We start from the raw sequence: 25,411 nt of genomic DNA, 5'->3' as shown, positions 1-25,411 counted from the left end.
CTTAAGTTCATAGATTGTAAGACTTACTATTCTTAAGATAGCAATATTCCCCAAAACAATCTATAGATTTATTGCAATTGCTATCAAAATCCCAAAGACCATTTTTATAGAAGTGAAGAAGCTCACTTTAAAATTTTTGTGAAGTTGCAAGGAGCCCTAAATAACCAAACTATCTTGAAAAGGAAAAACAAAATTGGAGGACTCACATTTCCTGATTTTGAAGCACACCACAAAGCTACTATAATCAAGAGAGTACGGTATTGCCCTAAGGATAGACTTATGGACCACTGGAGTCAAATTGAGAATCCAGAGAGAAACCCATACGCTTTGCATCAATGGATTTTTCAACAAAGGTTCCAAGATCATTCTACACAGGAAGAATATAGACTCTTAATCAAATATTGCTACCACAGCTGAGTATCCACATTCAGAAGAATAAATTTGGATCCCTACCTCACACTCTATGCAAAAATTAATTCAAAATGGATTAAAGACCTGAATATAAAAGGTAAAACAATGAAACACTTAAAAGAAAACATAGGAGTAAAGCATTATGCTTTTGATTTGAAAACTGGTTCTTAAATATGACACCCAAAGCATAGGCAACAAAAGAAAAAAATAGGTAAATTAAACTTCATCAGAATGAGAACTGTCTGTGCACACAGTATACTATCCAGGAAGTGAAAAGAAATCCTATAGAGTGAGAGAAAATATTTGCAAACCATATATCTCATAAGGACTTAGTATCCAAAGTATATGTTTAAAAATATTACAATTCAACAACATAAAGAAAAGTAACCCAAATTTTAAAATGGACAAAAATGAGCAAACTTTATTTAAAAATACTGGTGAAATATATTAAAACATGGAATTTTTGAAGGATATATTATTATCAAACAATGCAAATGTAGAAGTAATTCTTAAAAGAAAAAATATGACATAAAATTATCGATCAGTAATATTAAATCATTTTTAAAAGTCAGAAAAATGAGGTAGGAGAAAGGAGGATGGAAGTAAAGACACATGTAAATTCTCTGATCTTATAGAGGAAGAAATCGAGAGCTACTAAATTTTTCTAGATAATAATATAAATAAAATGTAGCTTCAAGTACATTTATAGAGTATCTGGTATCCACTAACTAGAGTTAAAAACAGAATGTATAATTTACACGTCATTAGAGAAAATAAGCATACAAAAATAGACCAATGCCCAAGGATAGATAATAAAGGACACAATTATCAAAGCATAAAGTATAATGCAAATTTTAGCATTATAGATTATATAACTAAACATAAATGAGCTAAATGATTTGATAAAGTGGCAAAGTTCTCAAACTTGTTCAAAAACTAAAATCAAAATCAAACTCTGGTATCTTCAGAGACAGGAAAACACACACACACACACACAAAGAAAAGGAAAATATATTTAAAGGGAAATTTTTTTTAAATTTTATTATCAAATTAACTACATGTTCATAGTTAAAATTTACAAAAAATATATAACTTATTTATGGAGAAAATATTATAACTAAAATATAGACAACACAACTAATTAACCATTATAGTAAAATAAATACAGACTGAGAGTCATATGTAAAAGTGATATGTGAAATATCATTGTGTTTCTTGTTTTCACAGCTCAAACAGACCAAAAGTATAAGGAAATGAAGGATGTAATATGGGCATTTAGTACATTTGTGCTAAACTTTACAACATTTTTAGTTAGCTTCCAAGTAATGCTAACAAATCATGATCAATGGCCCAAAGTATAAAATCTCAATATACATACTAAAATATAAGATGTATGGCCTATATTTTAAAAATAAACATAATAGTAGAAAGAAAAGTAAATAACCCAATACTTCAAAGTTCTTAAAAGTATCCTAAATAATTACAGGTCAAGATGGAAATAAAACTCAAGAATATAGAGTATTAAAAAATTAAAGACTATTTGACAATAACACACAAAAACATCATGGATTGAAGCCAAAGCTACAGGGACAAATTCAGAACCTTAAATGCTTTTATCATTAAATACAAAAGAATGTCAACTAATAATTCTAAGCATTAAAACAATTGTTTTTTGTTGTTCTTTTTATCTGAGAAAAATAGAAGGTTGAAATAATGAAGCATCAATTAATGAAGTAGCAAGAGGATATTTAGTGAATTGATATGTTTTTAAACTTGATAAAATTATGCTAAATTTCCTCTGGAAACAGTTTATGAAACTGTCCTTCAAAGTTTTGAGAACCATCCTCTAGTAGTTATAAGACCTTAATACAGGAGTTGGCAAATCAAGGTCATGGGAAAAATCTAGACTGCGACTTGTTTTTGTTTTTTTAATAAAGTTTTATTGAGACGCACATATGCCCTCTTTTTTACTAATGGTTTTTGTGCTATAATGGCAGCATTGAATATTGTCAACAGAGTCTATATGGTTCTCAAAAGCCTAAAATATTCACCATCTGGCCCTTTATAAAAAAGTTTGCTGTTCCATTTCTTAATATAATAGGGAAAGCATGACACACCATGGAGAAAGGATGTTTACTCAACAAATGATTTAGGGGAGATTTGCTATCTGGAAAATTATTTTCAACAATATGGCAATGATTAAATAAGTAATGATATACTTATGTGACTTACATTGTACAGATATTACTATTATGCTTTCAGAGAATATTTAATAGCATGGTAACAATTACATGACATAATATTAAAATATATTAAAAAAGCAGGATCCAAAAATCACTAAGATCTAAAAGTCATGTTAAAAGTACAGACCTCCAAAGATATATAGTCATATAAAAATATTTAATATTATGTAAGTACTAAATATTTAGTACCCCAAAATTTTACATGGAAATTAATTCCTGGTAACAGAATTCTGATTCATTTTCATTTTTTCCTATAATTCATTTAATATATTTCCTACTATGAAAACACATTTACTTAAATTTCTAAGAAAGGAAGCAAATGGAATTTATACAACTCAGTAGCAAAAAAAAAAAAAAAATCCCAAAATTTGATTAAAAAATGGACAAAAGAACTGAATAGACATTTTTCCAAAGAAGATATTCAAATAGCCAACAGGTACGTTATAAAAGATATTCAACATCACTAGTCATCAGGAAAATGCAAATCAAAACTGTGGTAAGATACCATCTCACACCTGTTAGAATGACTACTGTCAAAAATATGAGAAATAAGTGTTGGTAAGGTTGTGAAGAAAAGGAAACCTTTGTAAACTGCTAGTGGGAATGTAAGCTGATACAGCCACTATGGAAAACAGTATGCTGGTTCCTTGAGAAATTACAAATATAGCTACCATATGACCAAGCAATTCCACTTCTGGGTGTATATCCACAGGAGAAGAAATAACTATCTCAAAGAGATATCTTTTTCACCCCTATGTTCACTGCGGCATTATTTACAATAGCTAAGAGATGGAAACAATCTAAGTGTCCACTGAGAGATGAACTGATAAAGAAAATGTAGCATATACATACACAATGGAATAGTTAGCTGTAAAAGAAGGAAATCTTGCCCTATGCAACAACATGGATGAATTCTGAGAGCATGAAGCTAAGTGAAATAAGTCAAAGAAATATAATTTATATTCTCACTTATATGTGAAATCTAAAAAAAGCTGATCCTATAGAAACAGAGAACAGACTGGTTGTTGCCAGGGGCAGAAGGTGGGGGTTGGGAGAAATGGATGAAGGTGGTCATAGGATATAATTAATAAATTCTGGAGATATGACACACTATAACACAGCACATAAAGTTAACAATACTGTACTCTATATTTGAAAACTGCCTAAGAGAGTAGATTTTTACAGTTCTAAGCAACAGCAAGAAAAAATTGTAACTGTGAGGTGATGGATATATTAACTAACTTTACTGTTGTAATTATTTCACAATATATACATGTATCATTGTACACCTTAAACTTATGTTATAATGTTATAACTCAATGATATCTCAATAAAGTTGGAGGGGAAGGGGGTAAATGTTATAAAATAGTTAAAGGCAAAAAATGTAGCCACAAACAACCTGGTGAAGATATAGCTGAATATTTAACCTATCTCAGGGAAATTCCGTTGACAGAGGAGCCTGGTGGGCTACAGTCCATGGGGTCACAAAGAGTTGGACACGACTGAGTGACTAACACACTGACAGGATACCTGATGACTTCTTTTAGCAGTCTTTTCTAACTGCTTCTTTAAGCAGTTTTTAGGCATAAAATCTATAGAAGAATTCACAAAAGACCATATGCATTTACATGGTTATACACACAAGTTAAAATCATAGATACTTCAGAACTATCACCAACACAGTTGAAGGACCCCCTAAGGAAGATGATAATCACTGCTCACCAAAGTGCAAGAGATGGCATGTACACACCAGTGATGGTGGTGCAACTGGTACAATTGTTTCTGGGGGATAATCTGGCAACAGATACCAAGAGTTTTAAATATGTTCATATTTGTTTAAAACCCAGTAAGTTTACCTCAAGGTAATAAGTTTTTTCTTGCTCAAAGATTTATGCATAATAATACTTATCACAGGGTTAGTTATTTTTATAACAAAAATGATTAAAAACTGAAATGGCCCACAATAGATAATGTTTAACAAGATTCTGGAACATCCACATGTTTGAGTCTCAGGAAGTCCTACATGGAGACCTTACAATGATTCCCAAGAAAATGACATGATTAGATACTCTGATAAAAATACTAACTCTGAAAAGAAAAAAACCCAAGATATAAAACTGGATGATTCCATATTTATCTAACCATCTGGAAGGAAATATACCAAAATACTAGCCAGGCTGATCTTTGTGTGTTGGGAATATGGTTTATTTAAATTTTCTTCTTTATATATATCTGCACTTTCCAAAGTTTCCCATGGAACATGAATTCATTTTCTAAGGAAGACAGTCGATGGTTCTTAAACAAAGAACACTCGAAGTTCTGCTTTGCAACAATAAGTCAGGAAGGTCAACATGAAAGGTTATTGTTTTGTCAAATCTTTAAGATTTGACCTTAAAGTGTTTCCCTTTCTGTGCTGAAATCAGTTACACTGAAACAGCTTAATCTTTTTGATCAATCAGTCACTGACATTTATTGAGCACCTACTAATCCCTGGCTCTTGGTTTGGACTGAAATTGTATGCTATTCCAAAAGTGTGTCACTTTCAAAATTGCCCATCAAGGGGTATAATTTCAGGGTGGGTCAGAGGGTTTCAGAGGTCCCTGTACAATTCTAGAACCACTCACAACACAACATAATTCTCTGGCCCCTGAGCTGGCACTATATCCCAGATCTCTCTCCTTGATTTTTTCATACAGGCATCAAGGAGCAGAGCTATGGGCAACAGTTTCTGCTGTGACGGAGAATGATGAAGCCTGTCAGAGAGCACTCCTGCTCCCATTTTGGTGCCTCAGTATTCAGCTGCAGAGAAGTCCTCTGACATTACATACAGGTGTGCTCTGAGCACGTTTCGAGGTCTCTTTGTGATCTGAGCAACTTGGTGGAAAAACAATGCTTCCCCTGATACAGGAGGTCCAGTCATTTTTGGGGGCAAATTTCTTTATGGGGCTGGGGTACCGCTCACAGAACATAGACAGGTCTGCAATTCAGCATTCCATCCAGTGCTTTCTGCCTAGGAAGGGACGGTTTTAAGCATCATGAGGGCAAACCAGGTGCTAGGACTTCAAATGCCAGTTATCAAAGACTGTTACTATGGAGGATGTGGCAGGTAGAACAAATCTCTCTACAACTCATCTGACCCAGAAGGCACCATTCTTTCCTTGGTTAACAGGAACACTAGATGGAAGAAACACAGAATTCTGTAATACATAGATGTGTTCCTTTGCCTGCTAAGCTTTTGTACTCCTAGTCTTTTCTATGCCCTGCCATGGCCCTGTTCACTATACTTGTGCTAGAAGCCTTGTGAGGAAGTCTGGCATAGAATCTCCAAACCTGGCAGGACTAGTCTCCAGGAATGCTTTCAGGTCTGACTCTTTGTGACCCCATGGGCCTTACAGTCCATGGAATTCTCCAGGCCAGAATACTGGAGTGGGTAGCCTTTCCCTTCTTTGGGGGATATTCCCAACCCAGGGATTGAACCCAGGTCTCCCACATTGTAGGTGGATTCTTTACCAGCTGAGCCACAAGGGAAGCCCAAGAATACTGAAGTGGGTAGCCTATCCCTTCTCCAGCGGATCTTCCCGACCCAGGAATCGAACCAGGGTCTCCTGCATCACAGGCGGATTCTTTACCAATGAGCTATCAGGGAAGCCCTCATTTTCGGCAGAGGCCTTTGCAATGGCTGTTCCTATGTCACGTGTTTTGGGGGGCGCTAAAGAGAATAGAATTCTCCAGGGTCCTGCTCAGTGCCCGGGATCCAGACACGGGTGTAATCTGAGTAATATGGGAGTCCCTCTTCCCAGTGCCAAGGTCCAGATTCCAAGTCTGGTCTGAGCCGACTTTCGCCTAAGTATGGCAACATGGCACCCCTAGATCTGTGTACAGACTTCAGAATTTAGTTGCTATTATTTAAAATCCCTTGCAATAGCTATGACAATAGGAAAGTTGCCTAACTTTTCTAGGTTTTGGATTCCTTATCCATATAAAAAGGATTAAAAACAAACAAGCAAGCCCAGATTATTGGATAGTGTTAAATGAGATACTTTGTGTAATTTTAATGAACAACAAATTCTCAGTGTGCTCAGTCATGTCTGACTCTTTGCAACCCCCTGGACTGCAGCCCGCCAGGCTCCTCTGTCCATGGGATTTTACAGGCAAGAATACTGGAGTGGGTTCCATGCCCTCCCCCAGGGGATCTTCTCGACCCAGGGATTGGACTCAAGTCTCTTTTGTGTCTTCTGCATTGGCAGGCGGATTCTTTACCACTGCACCACCAGGAAAGCCCATCCAATACTCAATAAATGGTAGCTTATAAAAAGAACAACCAGCTGACAATGCAACCAATTTAGAACATCCCTTTCTCTCTGCATTCTCAGCTCTAGTATCAGCTGGCCCAGATGACATAAGTGTCCCCTTAGCCTCTAAACTTTGGGGATTCTCGGGATCTCTAAGTAGACTTGAGTAAACCCAGAAATGCTAGGGAAAGGACCGGCCAGTTACAACAGGAAAATCTGAGCCTGCAGCGCCATCTAGCCCGTTCCATGGAGGTCCCTCTGTGCCCGTGTCTCCAACATGCTGGAGCATCTTTCTCTCTTTTATTTTTTAAAGTATAATTACTAGAGCTTATGTTTCACAGTTAATGCTGTCAAGCCTTTTAAACTAATTGGTCTTTTATAGAAAATTTAACTGAAAATTAACACATCTTTTAATAACATTGCCTTAACTTTAATGGCACTTTGCCTTTCGTTTATAATTGCTCTAAAATTGTCATTTTCCATGTCATAGCTGCCATTTTTTATATTTGCTAGTTTTCATGGTGTAGATTTTTATTTTTAGTATTTTTCTTTCACGAGGGATGAGAACTATTTGATCTTTTTTTTTTTGCCCTTTCCCAACCTTGCCTGGCCTGATTATGACAGCGGTAGTGTGTTCTGAGTCCATCCATCATGCCTACAGTGGAGCTGGCTCACCTGCCACAGGGTGGACCATGGGCACTTGTCTCCTTGTGAGCAGTCTACATGGTGACTCTGGAATGGAGTTCAAGGAGGAGAGCCATGGAGGAGGAATTTGTTTATGTAACTAACATCACAGGCCCTGGGCCTCCTGAGAACTCAGTTTTTTCCATAACACACCTCAAGGGTTCAGCCCTTCATGCAAGTACAGTTGACAAGTACAGTTAACAAAGTAAATCGTGTGGTTCCCTCTTCCAGAAGGTCCTATTCTCCAGTCTTAGCAACACAAGTTCAGTTATTTCTGGCAAACAGAGAGGTCAGCTCTCTGCCTCACAAAGCTAAAAATCCTCACCCTCAGCTATACTTTCAGTGTAGGTCTCCACACCCATTCAAACTGTTTTGTGTTCTTCAAACTAGTTATCCCTATCTGCTATAAATTCAGGTACCCACTGGCACTATGTAGTGACTACCCACTAGAATGACAGTTCAAACTCCAAGAGGGCAAGGGACCTCATCTTTCTTCTTCCAGCAAATATGGGATCCTCAGCATAAGCAATAGTGCCTCGGCTTTAGTAAGTGCCCAAAAATGTATTGATTAATAACACTAAATGCATATAGAACTTGCCATGTGCTAAGCACTGCACTAAAACCTTTGACTGTGTGGATCACAACAAACTGTGGAAAATTCTTCACGAGAAGGGAATACCAGACCACCTTACTTGCCTCCTGAGAAGCTTGTATGCAGGTCAAGAAGCAACAGTTAGAACCAGACATGGAACAATGGACTGGTTCCAAACTGGGAAAGGAGTATGGCAGGGCTGTATATTGTTACCCTGCTTGTTTAACTTATATGTAGAGTACATTATGAGAAATGCTGGGCTGGATGAAGCACAAGCTAGAAACAGGATTGCCAGGAGAGAAATATCAATAACCTCACATATGCAGATGACACCACTCTTATGGCAGAAAGTGAAGAGGAACTGAAGAGGCTCTTGATGAAGGTGAAAGAGGTGAAAAAGTTGGCTTAAACCTCAACATTCAAAAAACTAAGATCATGGCATCTGGTTCCATCACTTCATGGCAAATAGATGGGGAAACAATGGAAACAGTGAAAGACTTTATATCTTGGGCTCCAAAATCACTGCAGATGGTGATCGCAGCCATGAAATTAAAAGATGCTTGCTCCTTGGAAGAAAAGCTATGACAAACCTAGACAGCTTATTAAAAAGCAGAGACATTACTTTGCCAACAAAAGTTCGTCTAGTCAAAGATACGGTTTTTCCAGTAGGCATGTATGGATGTGAGAATTGGACCATAAACAAGGCTGAGCACCGAAGAATTGATGCTTTTGAACTGTGGTGTTGGAGAAGACTCTTGAGAGTCCCTTGGATACCAAGGAGATCAAACCAGTCAATCCTAAAGGAAATCAATCCTGAATACTCATTGGAAGGACTGATGCTGAAACTAAAGCTCCAGTACTTTGGCTACCTGATGTGAAGAGCCGACTCATTCGAAAAGACTCTGATGCTGGGAAAGATGGAAGGCAAAAGGAAAAGGGGGCAACAGAGGATGAGATAGTTGAATGGCATCACCGACTCAATGGACATGAGTCTGAGCAAGCTCCAGGAGATGGTGAAGGACAGGGAAGCCTGGCGTACTGCAGTCCATGGGGTCACAAAGAGTCAGACACGACTGAGCGACTGAACAACAACCAACAAATCACTTTACAACCTTAGCTCATTCATTCATCTCAACAGGCCTATGAGGTGAGTGAGTGAGTGAAAGTTGCTCAATCGTGTCTGGCTGCGACCCCATGGACCATACAGTCCATGAAATTCTTCAGGCCAGAATACTGGAGTGGGTAGCCTTTCTCTTCTCCAGGGGATCTTCCCAGCCCAGGGATTGAACCCAGGTCTCCCACATTGCAGGAGGAATTTTTTACCAGCTGAGCCACAAGGGAAGCCCTCCTATGAGGTAGGTACTATTAGTAGTCCCACTGTAAAGATGAGAAAAATAAGACACAAAGAGGTTAAGGCTATGCAACCAGTAAGTGGCAGTGCTGGGATCCACATGCAAGCAGTCTGGCTCCTGAGACCCTGACTAATTTTTTTTTTTCTAGGGTAGGTAACTCAAATTGAGGTGAGGCTAGGGGCAAGTGGGGGCTATGTGAAAAAGAAATCTAAATACCCATGTGCCAGTCTCACCAAGAGGCTTCCTTTCATCTTTCATGTATGTATGAGCATCAAACTGGATGTTTCTGAGAAATACATTTCTTGTGATCTTCTTCTCAGAGGCATATATCCATAAGCATACTTTTTCCCTCTCATCATGTGTTTCTGCTGTGGATTCACAGGAGAAAGCCAGGAGGGTATGTTGGTGACATTACTATCTGTTCTGGGAATGCCTGTGATGAATCAGAACATTGTTCTTTTTCACAAATGAAGCAGTAAGCAGCAGGAGTTGAGTTATGAAGGACAATATTCAGGGAATGTTTAGACACATGATTAAATGGCAATTTGGGGAGGAGTGCTAGAAAAAGGAGATCATAGACATCTATGCTTGATGTTGCTCATGAGCAAGTGCCTGAGATAGAAGCTTACCTCTGGCTCCTGCTGTTTGGATTCTCAGTTTCTCAATTTATATTCCAGTTACTGCCTTGGTACTAGATAATCTTCTGTTTGTGCATTAATTACAATTGTGGTGGAAGGCTAAGAAATCAAAAGTAACCCGTTATCAGAAGGTCTAGATCCAATTCGTTCTGTTGAACCAGATCCAATTTGAGACCTCACTGTGGAACTTGCTTATCCCAGACAATGAAAACAAAGCCTGGAATAAGTAGATAGGCATTCTGTTTTATGATTTCAGAAGTCACAACAGTAGATCAGTTAAATAGGTGTCGCCTCAACATTTAAACCAGGTTGACTCACATCACTGCCTAAAATAATATTGTCCAAAATAATAATAATGAAGTGCTTTGTGCAGTTCTGGACCCTCGATAAATTATGTTGCTGCTGATCATTACAATGGCGTTGCTAGATTCCCGACACCCCTTCTTTCCAGGCTGGAATTCAGAAGAAGTGCTGCTTTGCTAGCAGGCTGTTGTATTCATACACACCTTAGCCATGCTCCGCCAAACATTTCAGTTTGCATTTCAAAGGAGATTAGAGACAGACTTTTAAAAAATTTCAAACGAATACACTTTGATTTCTCAGCTGAGTTTCCAAGAACTGACTCCCTAGTGCTGCTGTAGCGAGTGTAAACTCAAATCTGGGTGTACTCCCACCTACCCCATGGCCACCATGTGTCCCCTTGACTGTGTGGAGGTGAAGCTCTTGAGTACTTTCATTCCTTGCAACCAGGGCTGGTTTGCTGAGTGTGTGGCCTGCACTGTCACCCAGAGTGCATGCTCAGAAGAGCCTCTCATTTGGTTCAGTGCTCTGCTCTCATCATTTTGAAATTCTTAGTAACTTATGGAAACGCAGCCTTTCAAATTATGTAGCTGGTCTCACCTGGAATATCCTGCATGTCTGATCTATAGGGACAATTTTGTAAATTTGGATTTTTTAAAAAATTTGGATCAAGTATTTTATAGTTCTGAAAAAAACTACTATAAATGGTTTCGTCATCTTTTTGTGAGAACAGTCTTCTGAAATCTGTCTGATTAGGATCAGAAGTAAAATGAAACTTCTGAGGAGTTACCAAAATCTGTTTGGTAACTGGATGTGGAGACTGCGTGGCCTATTACAGAGAATACGGCACCGTAGTGAGCATATCCTGCTGCTTCCATCAGGCCCTCTGGCCAGCTTGGGGAGTTTGCCCAAACGGGGCCCAACATCACTGGCACGTAGAAAGATGAGGCTCAGTATCCTCACACCATCAGAAAGGTCATGAGCCCTGGGAAACCAAGATGGACTTCTGTAGGGATCGCTTGCTCTCTCTTCTCCTTGGCTTGGCAAACGGTGAGATGGCATGAAGCCCAGTCGACCTTAATGCAGATGAATGTTGTTCCATGTTTATTTTTAAATGTGTAATTCTGATTTTTCACTAAGATATGTTTGTAGTTGGACCACATTCAGGAATATAGAATAATTTAAATTAGTCTTAAAAAGCTTTATGATTTTTCTTTCCTCAAATAGAGGTCCTTCTGGGATTAGCTGTAATGAATAGATGAGAATAATGCATAATTAGCACATCAGTTGTTTAACACATGCAGGAGAATAGCCTTCTTAAGCACTTGAAGAAATGTATGTATATAAAAACTCTCTGGGCTATGTTTACGGTTTTAATGAGTTCAATAAAACCCTTTTTTGTGTATGTGTGTGGATTCTCCAAAGGTCAGTTTTTATCTAGCCTATGTCTGTATTTTTACAAATGGTGAAGTTGAAAATTCCGAAAGAAGATTTTTATATATAATAAATAAAGCCACTCAGTGGGAATGCTTTATAATCCCCATTCTAGTCTGCTTTGCCTTTTGTAGTTCAAGGTGGCTTCTTTAAGATGGTACCTAATTTTTTTTTTAATTTAGATATGCTGGGTCTTAATTGTGATATGCAAGATCTTCAGTTGCTACATGAGAACTCTGGGTTGTGACCTGAGGGAGCTAGTTCCCTGACCAGGAATCGAACCTAGGCCCCCTAGCACTGGGAGGGCAGAGTCAAAGCCACTGAACCATGAGGGAAGTCCCAAGATGGGACCTACTTTTTGTCATTTGATTCTGGTCTCACAAGTGAAAACACAAATGCCTTGATTGTTTGATGCATATCAAGTTATAAAAGAAACTGAAGATGCTCTGGATCCCTCAGCTAGCCCACCCTCCTCTCTCTGCCACCAGTCCACTCCTACGCTGTGGCAGAGTCCCGGCCAGGCCTTGCCTCACACCCACTCCTCTCCCAGGACTCCGTCTCCATGACTGACAGTGACCTAGGAGTCACCCTTGACACTCTGACACTCTGTCCTCTTCTGCCTTTTCTCATATTCAGTCTGTTCCCAAGTCCTACAGATTTTGCTGACAAACACCACTCAGATGCATCCACCTCCCTCCAGCTCTGCAGGCTCTATCCTACTCCACAGGGCAGGACAGCCCCTTAATCAGACCTCCTGTGGCTATCTTGCCTCCTGAGCCACCCTCCACACACCTGCCTGGGCAATCCCCCAAAACATAAACCTGATCACATCACTTGCCAGCTTAAAACCCTTCAGTGCCTCTTCACTGCTCTTAAGAAAAAGACCAAAAACATGAAGATGGGTTTTGAGGTCTTCTGGGTTCAGCTCTGCCTTTCCCCCACTTTCGCTCCCTCAGGTCCTGCTACCCAGGCTCCCTATCTCCTATGAGCCTGGCAGGTACCCTTCTCCCTAGCAGGCCTTTCCCTTTGCTGTTCTTCTTTGGTGGGGGGCAGGTACTCTTCCCCCCAAAAGCTCCCCTCTCCATTGTTCAGATCTTGACATAAAATAGATATTCTTTCTTTGGAGAAATCTTTCTCTACTTCTGAGACTGGGTCAAGTGCTCACCTATATTTACTCACAAACTTCCTTGCACTTTCAAGAATTTATAATCAGGGGTTTATCTGTGTACTAGTTAGATTAACAACAGCATCTCCTACCAGATGGCTAGTTTGCATGGTTCTGCTCTCCAGTGTAGCTCAAGCTCCAGCCCATGCCCCTTATGCGCTGGAGGCGCCCTCCCCACATTCCTGTGTCCCCCACTTACTGCGCTCATGAGTGAATCCAGGACACTGACGGCGAATGCTGTCCCACATGCAAACGGCTGCGTGAGGTACAGTTCTGTGTCGGGGTCATCGTCATCGTCTTGGTCCAAAAACTGAACATTAGTATCGTTCACTAGGGAAAGCATGAAGTAGGAATTAGCTTGAAAAACTACATGTAGGCAGTAAAGTCAGAAAGAGAACAGGCTACAGGTTTAGAAACACTGAGGTCACTGAAAAGGAAAGAAAAAAGCATGGGAGAAGCTGTCAATGGAGCTCGGGGTAGGGGTTGGTGGGACTCAATGGACTGCTCTGAGGTGCTTGTTCAAGGTTCCCAGATCTGGAGAGCAGAGACATCAAGTGGACATGCTCCATGGCAAGCTGGTGGAGCTAGGGTACACTGGTGCTGGTCAATTCTTTGGTATAGCTTTAGGATCATGATGAAAAACACTCTGAAGTGTTTTTTGGTAGCCAAGTCCTTTGAGAGATGGACATCTTTCAAGGATAAGGAGCCATGAGTAGCCATGCTGGGATGGGAAGTTTAGCCACAAGGAAAAGAAAGCCGTTTAGATTAGGAGCATAGCAAAGGCAACTAGCAAGGAATTCACCCTCAGGCACCACCATGCCTCAGGCATGGATATGGGTAGTGCTTGGTGTCCAGCCCTGAATCCAGGCCCACATCCAACAGATCTTGTTCAGTATAAAGGCGACTCCAGGTGGGATGTATCCCTGGCTGTCTCGGGCTGTGGCTGACAAAGACTTGCTCTGCATCCCAAGGTGCATAGGGATGCCCACGTTCTCCCTTTCCCCTTCTAAACAGCTCAATCTTTTATGTGCTTCAGCTCAAGCAGACACAGCATTTGATGTTGTATTTCATTTCCATCTGAGGATTCCTCAAGGACTCCTCTGGCATGCACGTGCAGACTGATTGGTTGTGTCACTGAGATGTCTTTAACTTATTAAAAATTAAATGACAAATTAATTTCCATTCCCATCTTGGCTTCAGAAATTATCAGTTTTGCAGAGCAAGTAATGGGGAGGGGGAGGGTGTGAGGTGGGGGAGGAGATGAGCACTCGTGATTTCTGGAATAATTATCATGCTTTTAGGAAAAGAATAGATGAGGTTTCCTTTTTCTGAATCCTTTTTAAAGCTAATTCTCTTTTCTAGAGTTATTAATTTTTTTTTTCCAAAAGGAACTTTTGAGAGAACTTTTCTTTTTTTAAAACTTTTGTTTGTTTTATCGTATGAGGCAGAATAAATGACAATAGGATAAAAGGCTGGGCATGGAATTATTTTTAAATGACACCATCCTGTTTCCCTGGAGAAAGATCCTAATGTGGAAAAAATTTTTCTCTCTGTTCTTCCAAAGTTTATCATGTCTGGCCCCCATTGTCTTAGCAGCACTTAAGTTACAGGCTAGTGAAAATGCAAAATTCAGGATCTAACAAGTGAACTCTGAATTCAAGCTTTGTTACTAATTCTCTTGAGCAAAGCATTTTATCATTCCGCACCTTAGTTTCTTTCTCTGTAAAATGGGGGGACTATTAGCAACTTTCCTGATAGGCTACTGGGAGGTTCCTATGAGATTCTCCTTGGTGAGCCCAGGTCAGCATCTTGATAAATAGTAGCCTTTCCTGTGATCTCATGAAATTATGAAAATTCCCAGCCTCCCTCCGCCCCTCTCAGAAGACATAAGGAAGGCCTTGCTCAAGGATCCTACCAGAGTCACGTGGAAGCAAGCATTTCCTTTCCTCCCGCCATTTAGCCAGAAGTATGTTGTGGGTCACAGTTTAGAAGACTAAACTGCTTTGTGAATGGGAAAATGTGAACTTGGGACAAGATGCAGAGGGATGCAGTTTTAATTACTTAGAGCTGAGGAGGGCATGTGCATGGACCCTCCCTAAAGGACCTGTTGGTTACCTCTTCTCAAGATGACGGGGAGGGTTTGGTTCTAGACCTGACAGATGCCTGGAGATTGTCAGCCAGTTAGGGATTCAAATCTTTGGGAAAAAACTCCAGGGCACAAGCCCAGGTTCAATATCCCAGGCACTGTTCTGGGTTACCTAGCCAGTGTTACCTGGAACCTATTTCACAGAACAATAATTATGTGGGTGCTAAGAGATGAAAACAATCACCCCCAAGAGTTGGTGATCAAATACAACTGAGAAATGGATTAAAGAGCTTCAAACAAATTTCCTTCATGTGGACCTTCTGGAATCCTTTGACCTGCTAACATCAATTGGGACTCTTCAAGTACACAAAGGCTGGGCTACACTGCCCAGTTTAACAAGTATGTTTGATGTTGGCACCTTTTGTGTTTTGGAACCTAGCCTGGTGCAGTGCAAAGACATCTCAGAATAAGTATGTATATAGTAAATATTTGTGGGGATAAGGAAGGTGAGGTGGCCAGAGGATGGTCTGACTGCCAAAAGTGGTATGACCAGTAGGAAAACTGGTCTTAAGGCAGAGGGTGAAGGTGATGTAAACATATGGAAGGTTCTCTGAGTTCATAGAAGAAATCTGATAAGGGACAAAGCGTTTAGGGTACTCAATTATGCTAACTGAATACTTGAATTGTTGGACATATTGAGGGTATCAAGCCTTTCCTTTTCTACTAGTCGCAAATCAAGATATTCCAGTTATCTGGCAGCACATGAATTTCCAAACAGACAAATTCCTGGCAATGATGATTTTGAAACACTGATGAATTTTTCTGAGACAGAGATGTCTGGATGAATTTTCCACCCGGAGGTCTGGGCCACACAAGCTCCCTGGGTCTCTTACCTAAGGTTCTGAGAAGAGCAATCCACCCCTAGGCTTTTAACCAACTTCTCTAAACATGAAAAAGACACCTGTCCTACTGTTAGAAACATAAAATAGTGTGCTGCTCCTTGACCTGAGTGAATTTGTCCTGAAAAATAGCTCCATCGACAATAATACAGTGCTGAATGGTGGACAATTTATTCCTTTGTTTCCAGACACCTGGCAAGCAAGATTACTGTGTTAAAAGCCTGCTCTCTTATTTTGAAATATATTTTGGGGCCAAGAAAATGGCATGTGAGTTTCATTTGTGAGCCATTTGAAGGCAGGTGCTCCCTACCTCTCAATTCACCATCCACTGAACAGCACTTGCTGTCTTTATCTAGAAGATCAATCCCTAGTTCTGAGACCTGCTGCTGATGGGTGCTTTTCATTGAGTTATTAACCAAGTCATAGGAAATTGTGGAAAAGTTTGACAAATGCCGTCATGACCAGAGCCCTTCATCTTCTAGATGAGTCCTCTCTGAATCTCCCAGAGAGGACTCAGGGCCAGTGGGGTGGGGGTCAGAGTGCAGGGCTGGGCCTTGGTGACTGCTAACTTCATCCTCTGCATCCTTTCTTAAGACCTGGCTTTAGTAAGAAAGGGTCCCCTAGGAGCTTGCTGCTTTTATGGCTTCAGAAACCAGAGCTTCTGAGAAAGGGCCAAGTAGGGGGAAAAAAAAAAGGCAAATAAAGTCAGAATAAAGGAAAATAAACAGCTGGAGGGAAGGCACTGACTTAGGTTTCTTATCTTAAAATTTTTATATTTCTCCTTTGACTTCCTCTGAGAGTTGTGAAGACATGTCAGTCAAACTGACAGTGTGTTGGAAGAGGAATAGAAGGGAGAAGGTGGGAGGAGGAGCAGGGGGACACATAGGGGAAAAAAAAAAAAGGCTCAAGCTAAAGGAAATGAATTAGAGCAAAGATGCTTTGGAAACAACTGCCAGGTCAGATGGGTGTGATCAAAGGTTTACTGATGCTGTGTGGGGAAAAAAATCATTAAGAAAGGCCAGAACAAGACAGTCGATTCCAACCAGAGCCACAAATAAAATACATTCAAAGCAGTGCCATGGGGTAGCCGTTCTGCTACAGCCGGTGAAATAAAAAACAAGCTGGTGATAGTCGGAAACACCAACCACAAACAAAAGGAGATACTGATGTGAAAGAAAACAGTGCTTCTTACCCAGTTCGGTTATCATTAGAATGTGCGTCCCACTGTTTTTTTCCTGATTGACTGATACCAAAGGCAACTTGCCAGGTTTAGCTAATTGGATACAGCATTTAGGGTTGGGGAAAGGGAGTGGAGGAAAGTACAGAAAAAGAAAAGAGTGAGGGAATAACAGAGAAAGCATTCTGAAGTAAAGGGACCCAGGACCATAGGTAGTTAAGTGTTTATCTTCGGGGGAAGAGACCTTGTAGCAGTTCTGCAAATTCACAAATAATAGCAGGAAATGCCATGGCCAGGTTAAAAGCTGGATGCCACCGGTCAGTGATCATGGCCCTCAAAACCCTGTCATTTTTTTGGACCAGTCACTGAAAATGCCTTTTAGCTGAAGAGTTTAACTAGAATAGATTAAATGTAAAATTATCACACATCAGGCCAGTGTTTCTATGCAGTTCTCAAAATGGGATTGGCTTAGACCTGAGGGTTTGTACCTCAGGGGAGGGAACTTCCACAGACGCTTCCAATGAGAATCACTGGGAAAAAACCCCTGGACTAGACCTATCCTCCCTTCCTCCCCATTCCCGAATGTATGCCCCAATCTTCAACCCATCACCTCATGCCCTTTGCAAACAGTGACCAGCATGCAGGAAACTGTCTATTCATCTCAAAGGAAAGATAGATCAGTTTTCCTTTGGGTCATCTGTCATAGTTCTACCCATACTCTTCTTCAGTCTTCCCCTACTCCCCCCAAAAAATACACCATTAGAGCCTACCACAGTGAGAGAGCTAAGAGACAGGCCAACTTTCTCATATTCTGCATGGTTGGAAGAGAGGACCAAAAAAATCCACCCAAAGCTGACATTCACTCCTACCTAGTTCAGTGATGATGGGGATGTTGACCCCAGTCGTGATGGAGGGCTGGCGTAACATCCCATGTACCGGGCTGTTATCTGGTGAGGATCGGTCCATTCCTGGAGGTGTGAACCCTAGTGGGAAGGAAAGAGAGGAAGGAGAAAAATCAAAAACATGCAAAACTTGGAAATAATGAGAGTACAGTGTATATACACAGTAAAAAAAAAATGCATTATTTATAGGTCAAAAATTAACACTCCCAGGATAAACTCTGATGAGTTGTTTTCAAAAGAACAAAGTATGAGACCATTATAAATAATTCTAACCCACATTGACAGATCCCTAAAAACCAGTCTCTACACCAGTTATTGATCTTGCTCACAGATTTCTGTTACCTCCACACAGATTGCACCTCTGTGCTTCTGAGAAGTTAGACATGACCATGTGACATAGGAAATGCTCTGGCCCATGAAAAACAAACAGAACAATGCATATCATCACTTCTGGTACAAGTATTTGACTTGCCATCCCTCTCCCCAGGCTGTGGCAACAGTGAGAACATGAGTTACCATGGAGATGAAGGCTGGGCAGCAGCCCTGGAAAATAACCCAGACACACAAAGCATTCTGAGTGAAAAATCAATCTCTGTTGCTTTAAGACACTGAGATTTGTTTTGTTGATGTTTGTGCTGTTGTTGTTACCACAGCATATCCTAACCTATCCTGACTATTATCTTAAACCAATTGATTATTTATTCTCTTGCCAGTGAGTGACTTAAACCTGGGTTCTGGCCAAGAGAAAGTGGGAGGAAATCTGCTTGGGGCTTTTAGGAAGTCTTTCCTTGCCCTTAAAAAGAATCACATGAGAAGAGATTCTCTTTTATCCACTGGGCATGGCTTCTATGCCTGTAGTGAGTGGGAACTGTAGCAGCCACCTTGTAACTTGGATGGGAACCAGCCAAGGACAAGCCAGCTTAATGAGCTGGCTGAAGCCAATGATAAAAAGGTTGAAGGACAGGAATAATTTTCCTTAGTGCCTGAATTAACCAGCCCTAGAACCAAAACCAACTGATCTCAGGATTTCTTTACATGAGATTTTATACATTTATAAATGAGATTATAATATAAAATGCATAATATATATAAAGAGAGTTCATATATATTATATACATAATAAGGAGATGGTTGTTGTTCAGTTGCTAAGTCATGTCTGACTCTTTGTGACCCCATGGACTGCAGCATACCAGGCTTCCCTGTCCTCCACTAGCTTTTGGAGTTTGCTCAGAATTCATGTCCATTGAGTCAATGATGCTATCTAACCATTTCATCCTCTGCTGCCCCCTTCTCCTTTTGCCTTCAATCTTTCCCAGCATCAGAGTCTTTTCCAATGAGTCAACTCTTCACATCAGGTGGCCTAAGTATTGGAGCTTCAGCTTCAGCATCAATCCTGCCAAAGAATATTCAGGGATGATTTCCTTTAGGGTTGACTGGTTTGATCTCTTGTTGTCCAAGAGACGCTCAAGAGTCTTCTTTAGTACTACAATTTGAAAGCATCAATTGTTTGGCACTCAGCCTTCTATATGCTCCAACATCTATACATGACTACTGAAAAAACTATAGCTTTGATTATACAGACCTTTGTCAGCAAAGTGATGTCTCTGTTTTTAATATGCTGTATAGGTTTGTCATAGCTTTTCTTCCAAAGAGCAAGTGTTTTTTAATCTCATGGCTACAGTCATCGTCCACGGTGATTTTGGAGCCCAAGAAAATAAACTCTGTCACTGCTTCCACTTTTTCCTCTTCTATTTGTCATGAAGTGATGGGACCAGATGCTGTGATCTTAGTTTTTTAAAATGTTGAGTTAAACAATGATATTTTATATGTGTATATTTATGTACTTTGTATTATGTATTAAATATTTATGTATATACACATATGCACAGCTTCCCAGGTGGCACAAATGGTAAAGAATCCCCCTGCCAATGGTAGAGCTGCAGGTTTGATCCCTGGTCAGGATGACTCCCTGGAGGAGGAACTGGGAACCTACTTCAGTATTCTTGCTGGGAGAATCCCATGGATAGAGGAGCTTGGCAGGGTACAGTTCATAGGGTTGCAAAGAGTCAGACACGACTGAGCATCTGAACACACATACACAATATATATATAATATGTATATTATATATATATATAATATGTATATTATATATATAATATGTATATTATATATATAATATGTATATTATATATAATATGTATATTATATATATAATATGTATATTTTATATATAATATGTATATTTTATATATATATATATATATATTTCACCCTTTTGTTTAAGCCATACTGAGGAGTTATTTTACTTGCAACTGAAATCGTCTTGATTGATGCATATGCTACCTATTTAGAGTAGACCTTTGAACTTCCCAGTGTGCCTGACACAGACTTCACATGGTAGAAAGTAGATGTGGGCACAGCAAACTGGAGAGTAGCCTACTTGGTTTCTGATTTTTGCAGTGTTGGCTCCTTTGAGTTTCAGACTCAAATCTCAATACATATTAGAATGAGTTTGGCCCAACCATATCTTCAATTTAGGGAAGGTGGGAAAGCATCTCAGCTAGGCCAAATGGCTGCCTCTTTAAGGATGTACGTAGCCATACAGACATGAGACATTTATTTCCTTCATACACTCATTTGGTGAAAATTAATTTTACCAAGTGAAGCATGTGGCAAGTGGCACCACCAGCACTATGCTGGCCACCATGCCCAACTTCCTCCCCCACCTTATAGAACAGGCAGACAGAAGTTCACATTCACTTTTCTTCTCTACCTGGGCTTATCAACGGATTAGGGAATTACAAAGTCACTTGCTAATTTCCCAAGAACAAAATTTCAAAGATGATGTGCAGGTTCCTTACTCACTCAGGAATGTGACAAGATTGGGTTGATTCTGGCATTAAGGTATGTGTAAATCTTTATCTACCAGAAATGAAATGACAAGTGCATGTAATTGCCTGTTGTTTTGGACGTGCATCCTGCATGAGATGCCAGAAAAATATAGAAGAGTTTTACTATTTTCTGCTCTCCTGTATATAAATATCACCCAAATGAGTGCCATACTTTCAGAAAGAAAAAAAAAGTTCCATTTACCATTCACTCCCTGATTGCGCTTAATTTTATTCTTTATATTGATACACTGTGCACAGGTAAGTAATTTTGAATGACAATATAGGGTCCATCTTTCTAAGCTTTGGAAAGTGTGTGTTTTCAGCCATCCACATAACCAAGAACATGCAATTGAAATGCTACCTGTTTTCTTCCCCTAGAATAGTGAAGGGTAAAACTAACTGTTTTCATCAGAAGTTTCATTCAAAAGCATGAAAAACTGCAAGTGACAGCTGTGCAGATTCAGTGGATGTGACGTTTTTGAATTTCTTCAACTTGACAAGTAAACACCTTAAATCGGTAATGCTATATGCATAATACATGGCCTGTATTTTGACATCCATCATCAAATGCTGACTTGAGAAAATACGGGTTTGTACATCAAGGAATAGCACCCATAAAACAGGGAGAAATGCAGGTCACACGGTATTAGGAAAACTGTATTTCATTACAGAACCTGCAACAAATCAAAGCATCCTTTTATTTTATCTTATTTAAAGATTCCATTTGCAGCTGTGAAAAGACTCAATTCCTTTGCATGAAACCTTCATTTAGAAATGACATGCTTGCCTCTTAGGCTTCTTCCATTTTGCTTTCATATTCCATTTTCCCCTTCAGTCACCAAGCCTGGTTCCATTAGCATCTGCAACTGACAAACTATGGGGGATGCCCAAAGACATCTCTCCATTAAAGGTCTTTTTCTCTCCTACACGCGACCCCAAGAACGAGGTGCTTTTATTGGAAAGAAAACTTCAGCAATGATAATGTCACTTATTATTTGCTACTTTTATAGCCACACGTTTTTACAAGAGGAAAAGACAAAAGAAATAGATTTTATTTTATTTTTTTAACCCTTCCTAGAGAGTTGTGTTAAACAGGAACAGAATGTATTAGCATTGTTTCTTTCTTAGAGGATCTAATAGGGGAAAATTGTGGCTTGAAATGGCAGGATTGACCCAGATTCCTGAAGTGACCTTGAAAAGAACAGAAAATCAGGCACTTTCTTTCCAAAGGGATGAGGGAATTTGGCCTTTGGTATAATTTGTTGGCAGCTACCCTATTCACCATAGCAGCTGTTGATAAAGGGGCAGGTCTAAATTGTATCCAGTTCTCTGATTGTCTTGCTCCTCATTCCCTTGTTTGCTGCAGTGGATAACATCTTTGGTTGAACTTTGAGGCCCTCTACATAAAGCAGTGCTCTGGTCCTGCATGTGAAAATCCTTGCACACGTGGAGTATCCTCCAGGGACCCTGATCTACAACTAGAGGATAGTGAAACTGGGAAGTGCTCCTTCCCTTAGTTGAACTAACACTCAGGAAGTTAATTTTAGAAATACACTCATTTTGCCAGAAGAGATGATGAGGAATGTTGGCACCGGATAGATAGGATGAAAAGTTCTCAATCATGAAAAGATTCAAGTTAAGTAACCACAGCCACAGCCCAAGCTCTTACCAAGACGGCCTCCTGGTTCTTTAGATGTGTTCCCATTTCTCTCTGTTGAGTATGGACATGAGAGGCAGGTTCTGAGCCAAAGATAACTTTAAAGACTGCCTGATCTCCTTACATCGAAAGCCCTGCCCCGTTTCAATCTTCAGGTGCAGATATGATGGGCTTACATTACTTGTTCTATTCCTTTGACATCAGGCAGAAATGGGCCCAACATTGCCCTCTGCCAAGCATGCTTACTCCATATGCTGTAGAAGAACTTTAGGTTAAAGCCTGAATTTTCTATATATTTAAGCATCCCAGATTGTCTACAAATTGCCTGGCCCACAGAGAAGGAATGGAGTGGAATAGTTAAGAGCATGTGCATTGGAGTCAGATGTCTTAGGTTTAAATTCTGGCTCATCTACTGATAAGAAATATAACCACAAACATAGCACAGACTCTCCAAACCTCTGTATCTTTGTCTAAATTGGAATTATCTCTTATACAGGGCAGTTGTAAGAATAAGATGAAATAGTATGTTCAAAACATCTAGTACAATGTCTGGTATGAAGCAAAAACTTTAAAATGCTGACTACCAATGTTACTATTTTACCAAGTACACAGTAAATACCTGTGGCAAGGAACAGCTTCCATTGCTTCCCCCTTCCCTATGGATAAAGAACTGAGGTAGCTTTTGGCAGAGGTTTTTTTAAAAGAATTTTCACATTGAGAAAATCCTGAAAAATTAATAGGAAGGCATTAGTAGTGTGGACATATTTTAGTAGAAATAATCAGATCAATTCAGTGATTAAAAATATGGCCTGAAATATTTAAGGAAGGAGTATTTTGGATCAGATGGCTAAGATTTTTTTTAGTATGTTGAAAGACTGGTGTCCAGTCTCATGAAAGAAAGCTTCTTAATTCATTATAGCAACTGCAAGGTCTCTGGAGTCTTCTGTTTTCTAGACTTAATTTCCACTTCCTCTATTTATTTAAGGACATGACCTTTCCTGTTTTGCTTCTTGGGCTTTTGAAATGGTTTTCACTACTGTCTACATTATTTTCAAACATTTGTGTTCTCAATCACATATACCACTGTTGGGTTCAGCTCAGCAAAATCTGTAATACTTGATGTTCTTTTCATGACTGGTTATTCATTGGTGAGCAGCACTTGGTCTGAATCAGGGAAGTTACTGGAAGATTAATTGACCTCTAGTTAAATATGACAAGGGCATTTCTGTTTGGATGGCTTCACATGAAAGAATTTAATACAAACACTTGGCCTACGCCCAAAAGGTTCAAGGAGAAGAGACTCAGTAATGGCAAGATTATTAAGGTTTCACTTTTTAAAGTAACTGTTTTGGGTACCTGCTGCATGCACGCATACAGACGCAGCATCCAAGGAGCATCCGTGGTTACAAGCAATGACAGGCTCTGACTCAGATAAGAGGTACCAGAGGGAATGGCTAGAAAAGGGTTCCAGGGTAATGAAGTTGTGAGTACATTCAAAAATGAGGGAGACTCTATGTCACGTTCCTTACAGAACTCAAAGCAAAGGAAAGAATGTTCTAGATCTAGACTAAGATAACTGAGAATGAAGAAGGCAGGCTTAAATAGAACCTTAAGGGAAAAATAATAAAATCCAATACTTACTGAGTGTTCAGTATGTACCAAAACCTGCTTCTGTTTTAATTTTCGTTCTTACCAACATCCTATCCCTATAGATTGGGATTATAAGACGTAGCTCAGTCAGTAAAGAGTCTGCCTGCAATGCAGGAGACTCAGGTTCAATCTCTGGGTCAGGAAGATCTCCTGGAGAAGGAAATGGCAACCCCTTCCAGTATTCTTGCCTGGAGAATCCCATGGACAGAGGAGCCTGGCAGGCTACAGTCCATGGGGTCGTAAGAGTCAGACATAACTTAGTGACTGAAATACCATGTACCAAAACCTGCTCTTGTTTTTAACTTTAGTTCTTACCACCATCCTATGTAGATAGTGCTGTATTACAGATGAGGAGATTGAAGAACAGTGAGTTAAGCAACTTGCCCCGGAGGATACATCTAGGCCTAAGCAGATCTAAGTCTGAATGAAGGTAAATGGACTCCAGGGCCTCCTCTAATGGAGGCCCTGGCACATGCTTTCTTATTACGTGCCAAAGCTGAGCTAAGGGCTTTTTCACAGGCCACTTCATTTATTCCTCATAACAACCCTATAAGTACAGGAACTGCTAATATTACCATTTTGCATATGAGGAAAATAAGATTCAGAGGAAGTCAGATAACTTCCTTCAGCATCCCAGCTGGTAAGTGGCACATCTAGGGGGCTACAGCCAGACAGTTGGACTTCAGAGACCAAGGATTAACCTGCTCCGTGCTGCCTTCCCTCCATGTGTGATGGCCTCTGTTTCTGTGATGGTCTCTCTTTCTCATGTGTCGAGCTTGGCAGGCAAGTTGGAGGCCTCATCCAGTCTTACTCTTTTATTGTTTTCACTTTTAAACAATAGCAGATAACAGCTGGGACCCATTGTAGTTATGCTTAGCTTGCTTTGGTATGGTAGCATGCACAACTCAGTACATATAATAAATGCTTTATTACAGTACTTTTCCACGGGGGAAAACACAAAGTACTTTCTAAATCTTCCCTGGTTAAATCCCCAAGCTTTTCCAGGGAGAGAGGGAGATGGAAATTCTTATAAATCA

General features: G+C 39.9%; 1 protein-coding gene across 26 annotated transcripts in view; it reads right to left on the bottom strand.

Annotated features, from left to right (window-relative positions):
- Window positions 1–25,411, bottom strand: part of KCNMA1 (potassium calcium-activated channel subfamily M alpha 1) — a 762,573-nt gene that overhangs the window by 25,986 nt on the left and 711,176 nt on the right. For 19 of the 26 annotated variants that reach the window (XM_081573838.1, XM_081573839.1, XM_081573835.1 and 16 more), the window contains 2 exons: window positions 18,143–18,256; window positions 13,311–13,441 (listed from right to left, as the gene is read on the bottom strand). In XM_081573838.1, the coding sequence (XP_081429964.1) occupies window positions 13,311–13,441; window positions 18,143–18,256 (245 nt within the window). Of the gene's footprint in view, window positions 1–13,310; window positions 13,442–17,288; window positions 17,370–18,142; window positions 18,257–25,411 lie in introns of all 26 variants that reach the window. The other 7 variants (XM_081573851.1, XM_081573844.1, XM_081573845.1 and 4 more) reach the window with 1 other exon arrangement.

The sequence above is a fragment of the Giraffa tippelskirchi genome, chromosome 2, assembly GCF_054371585.1.
Source record: "Giraffa tippelskirchi isolate mGirTip1 chromosome 2, T2T-mGirTip1v1.2.pri, whole genome shotgun sequence".
Taxonomy (NCBI): Eukaryota; Metazoa; Chordata; class Mammalia; order Artiodactyla; family Giraffidae; genus Giraffa; species Giraffa tippelskirchi.
Note: the sequence above shows the minus strand (reverse complement) of the source record. Positions and strands in the feature narration are given on the sequence as shown.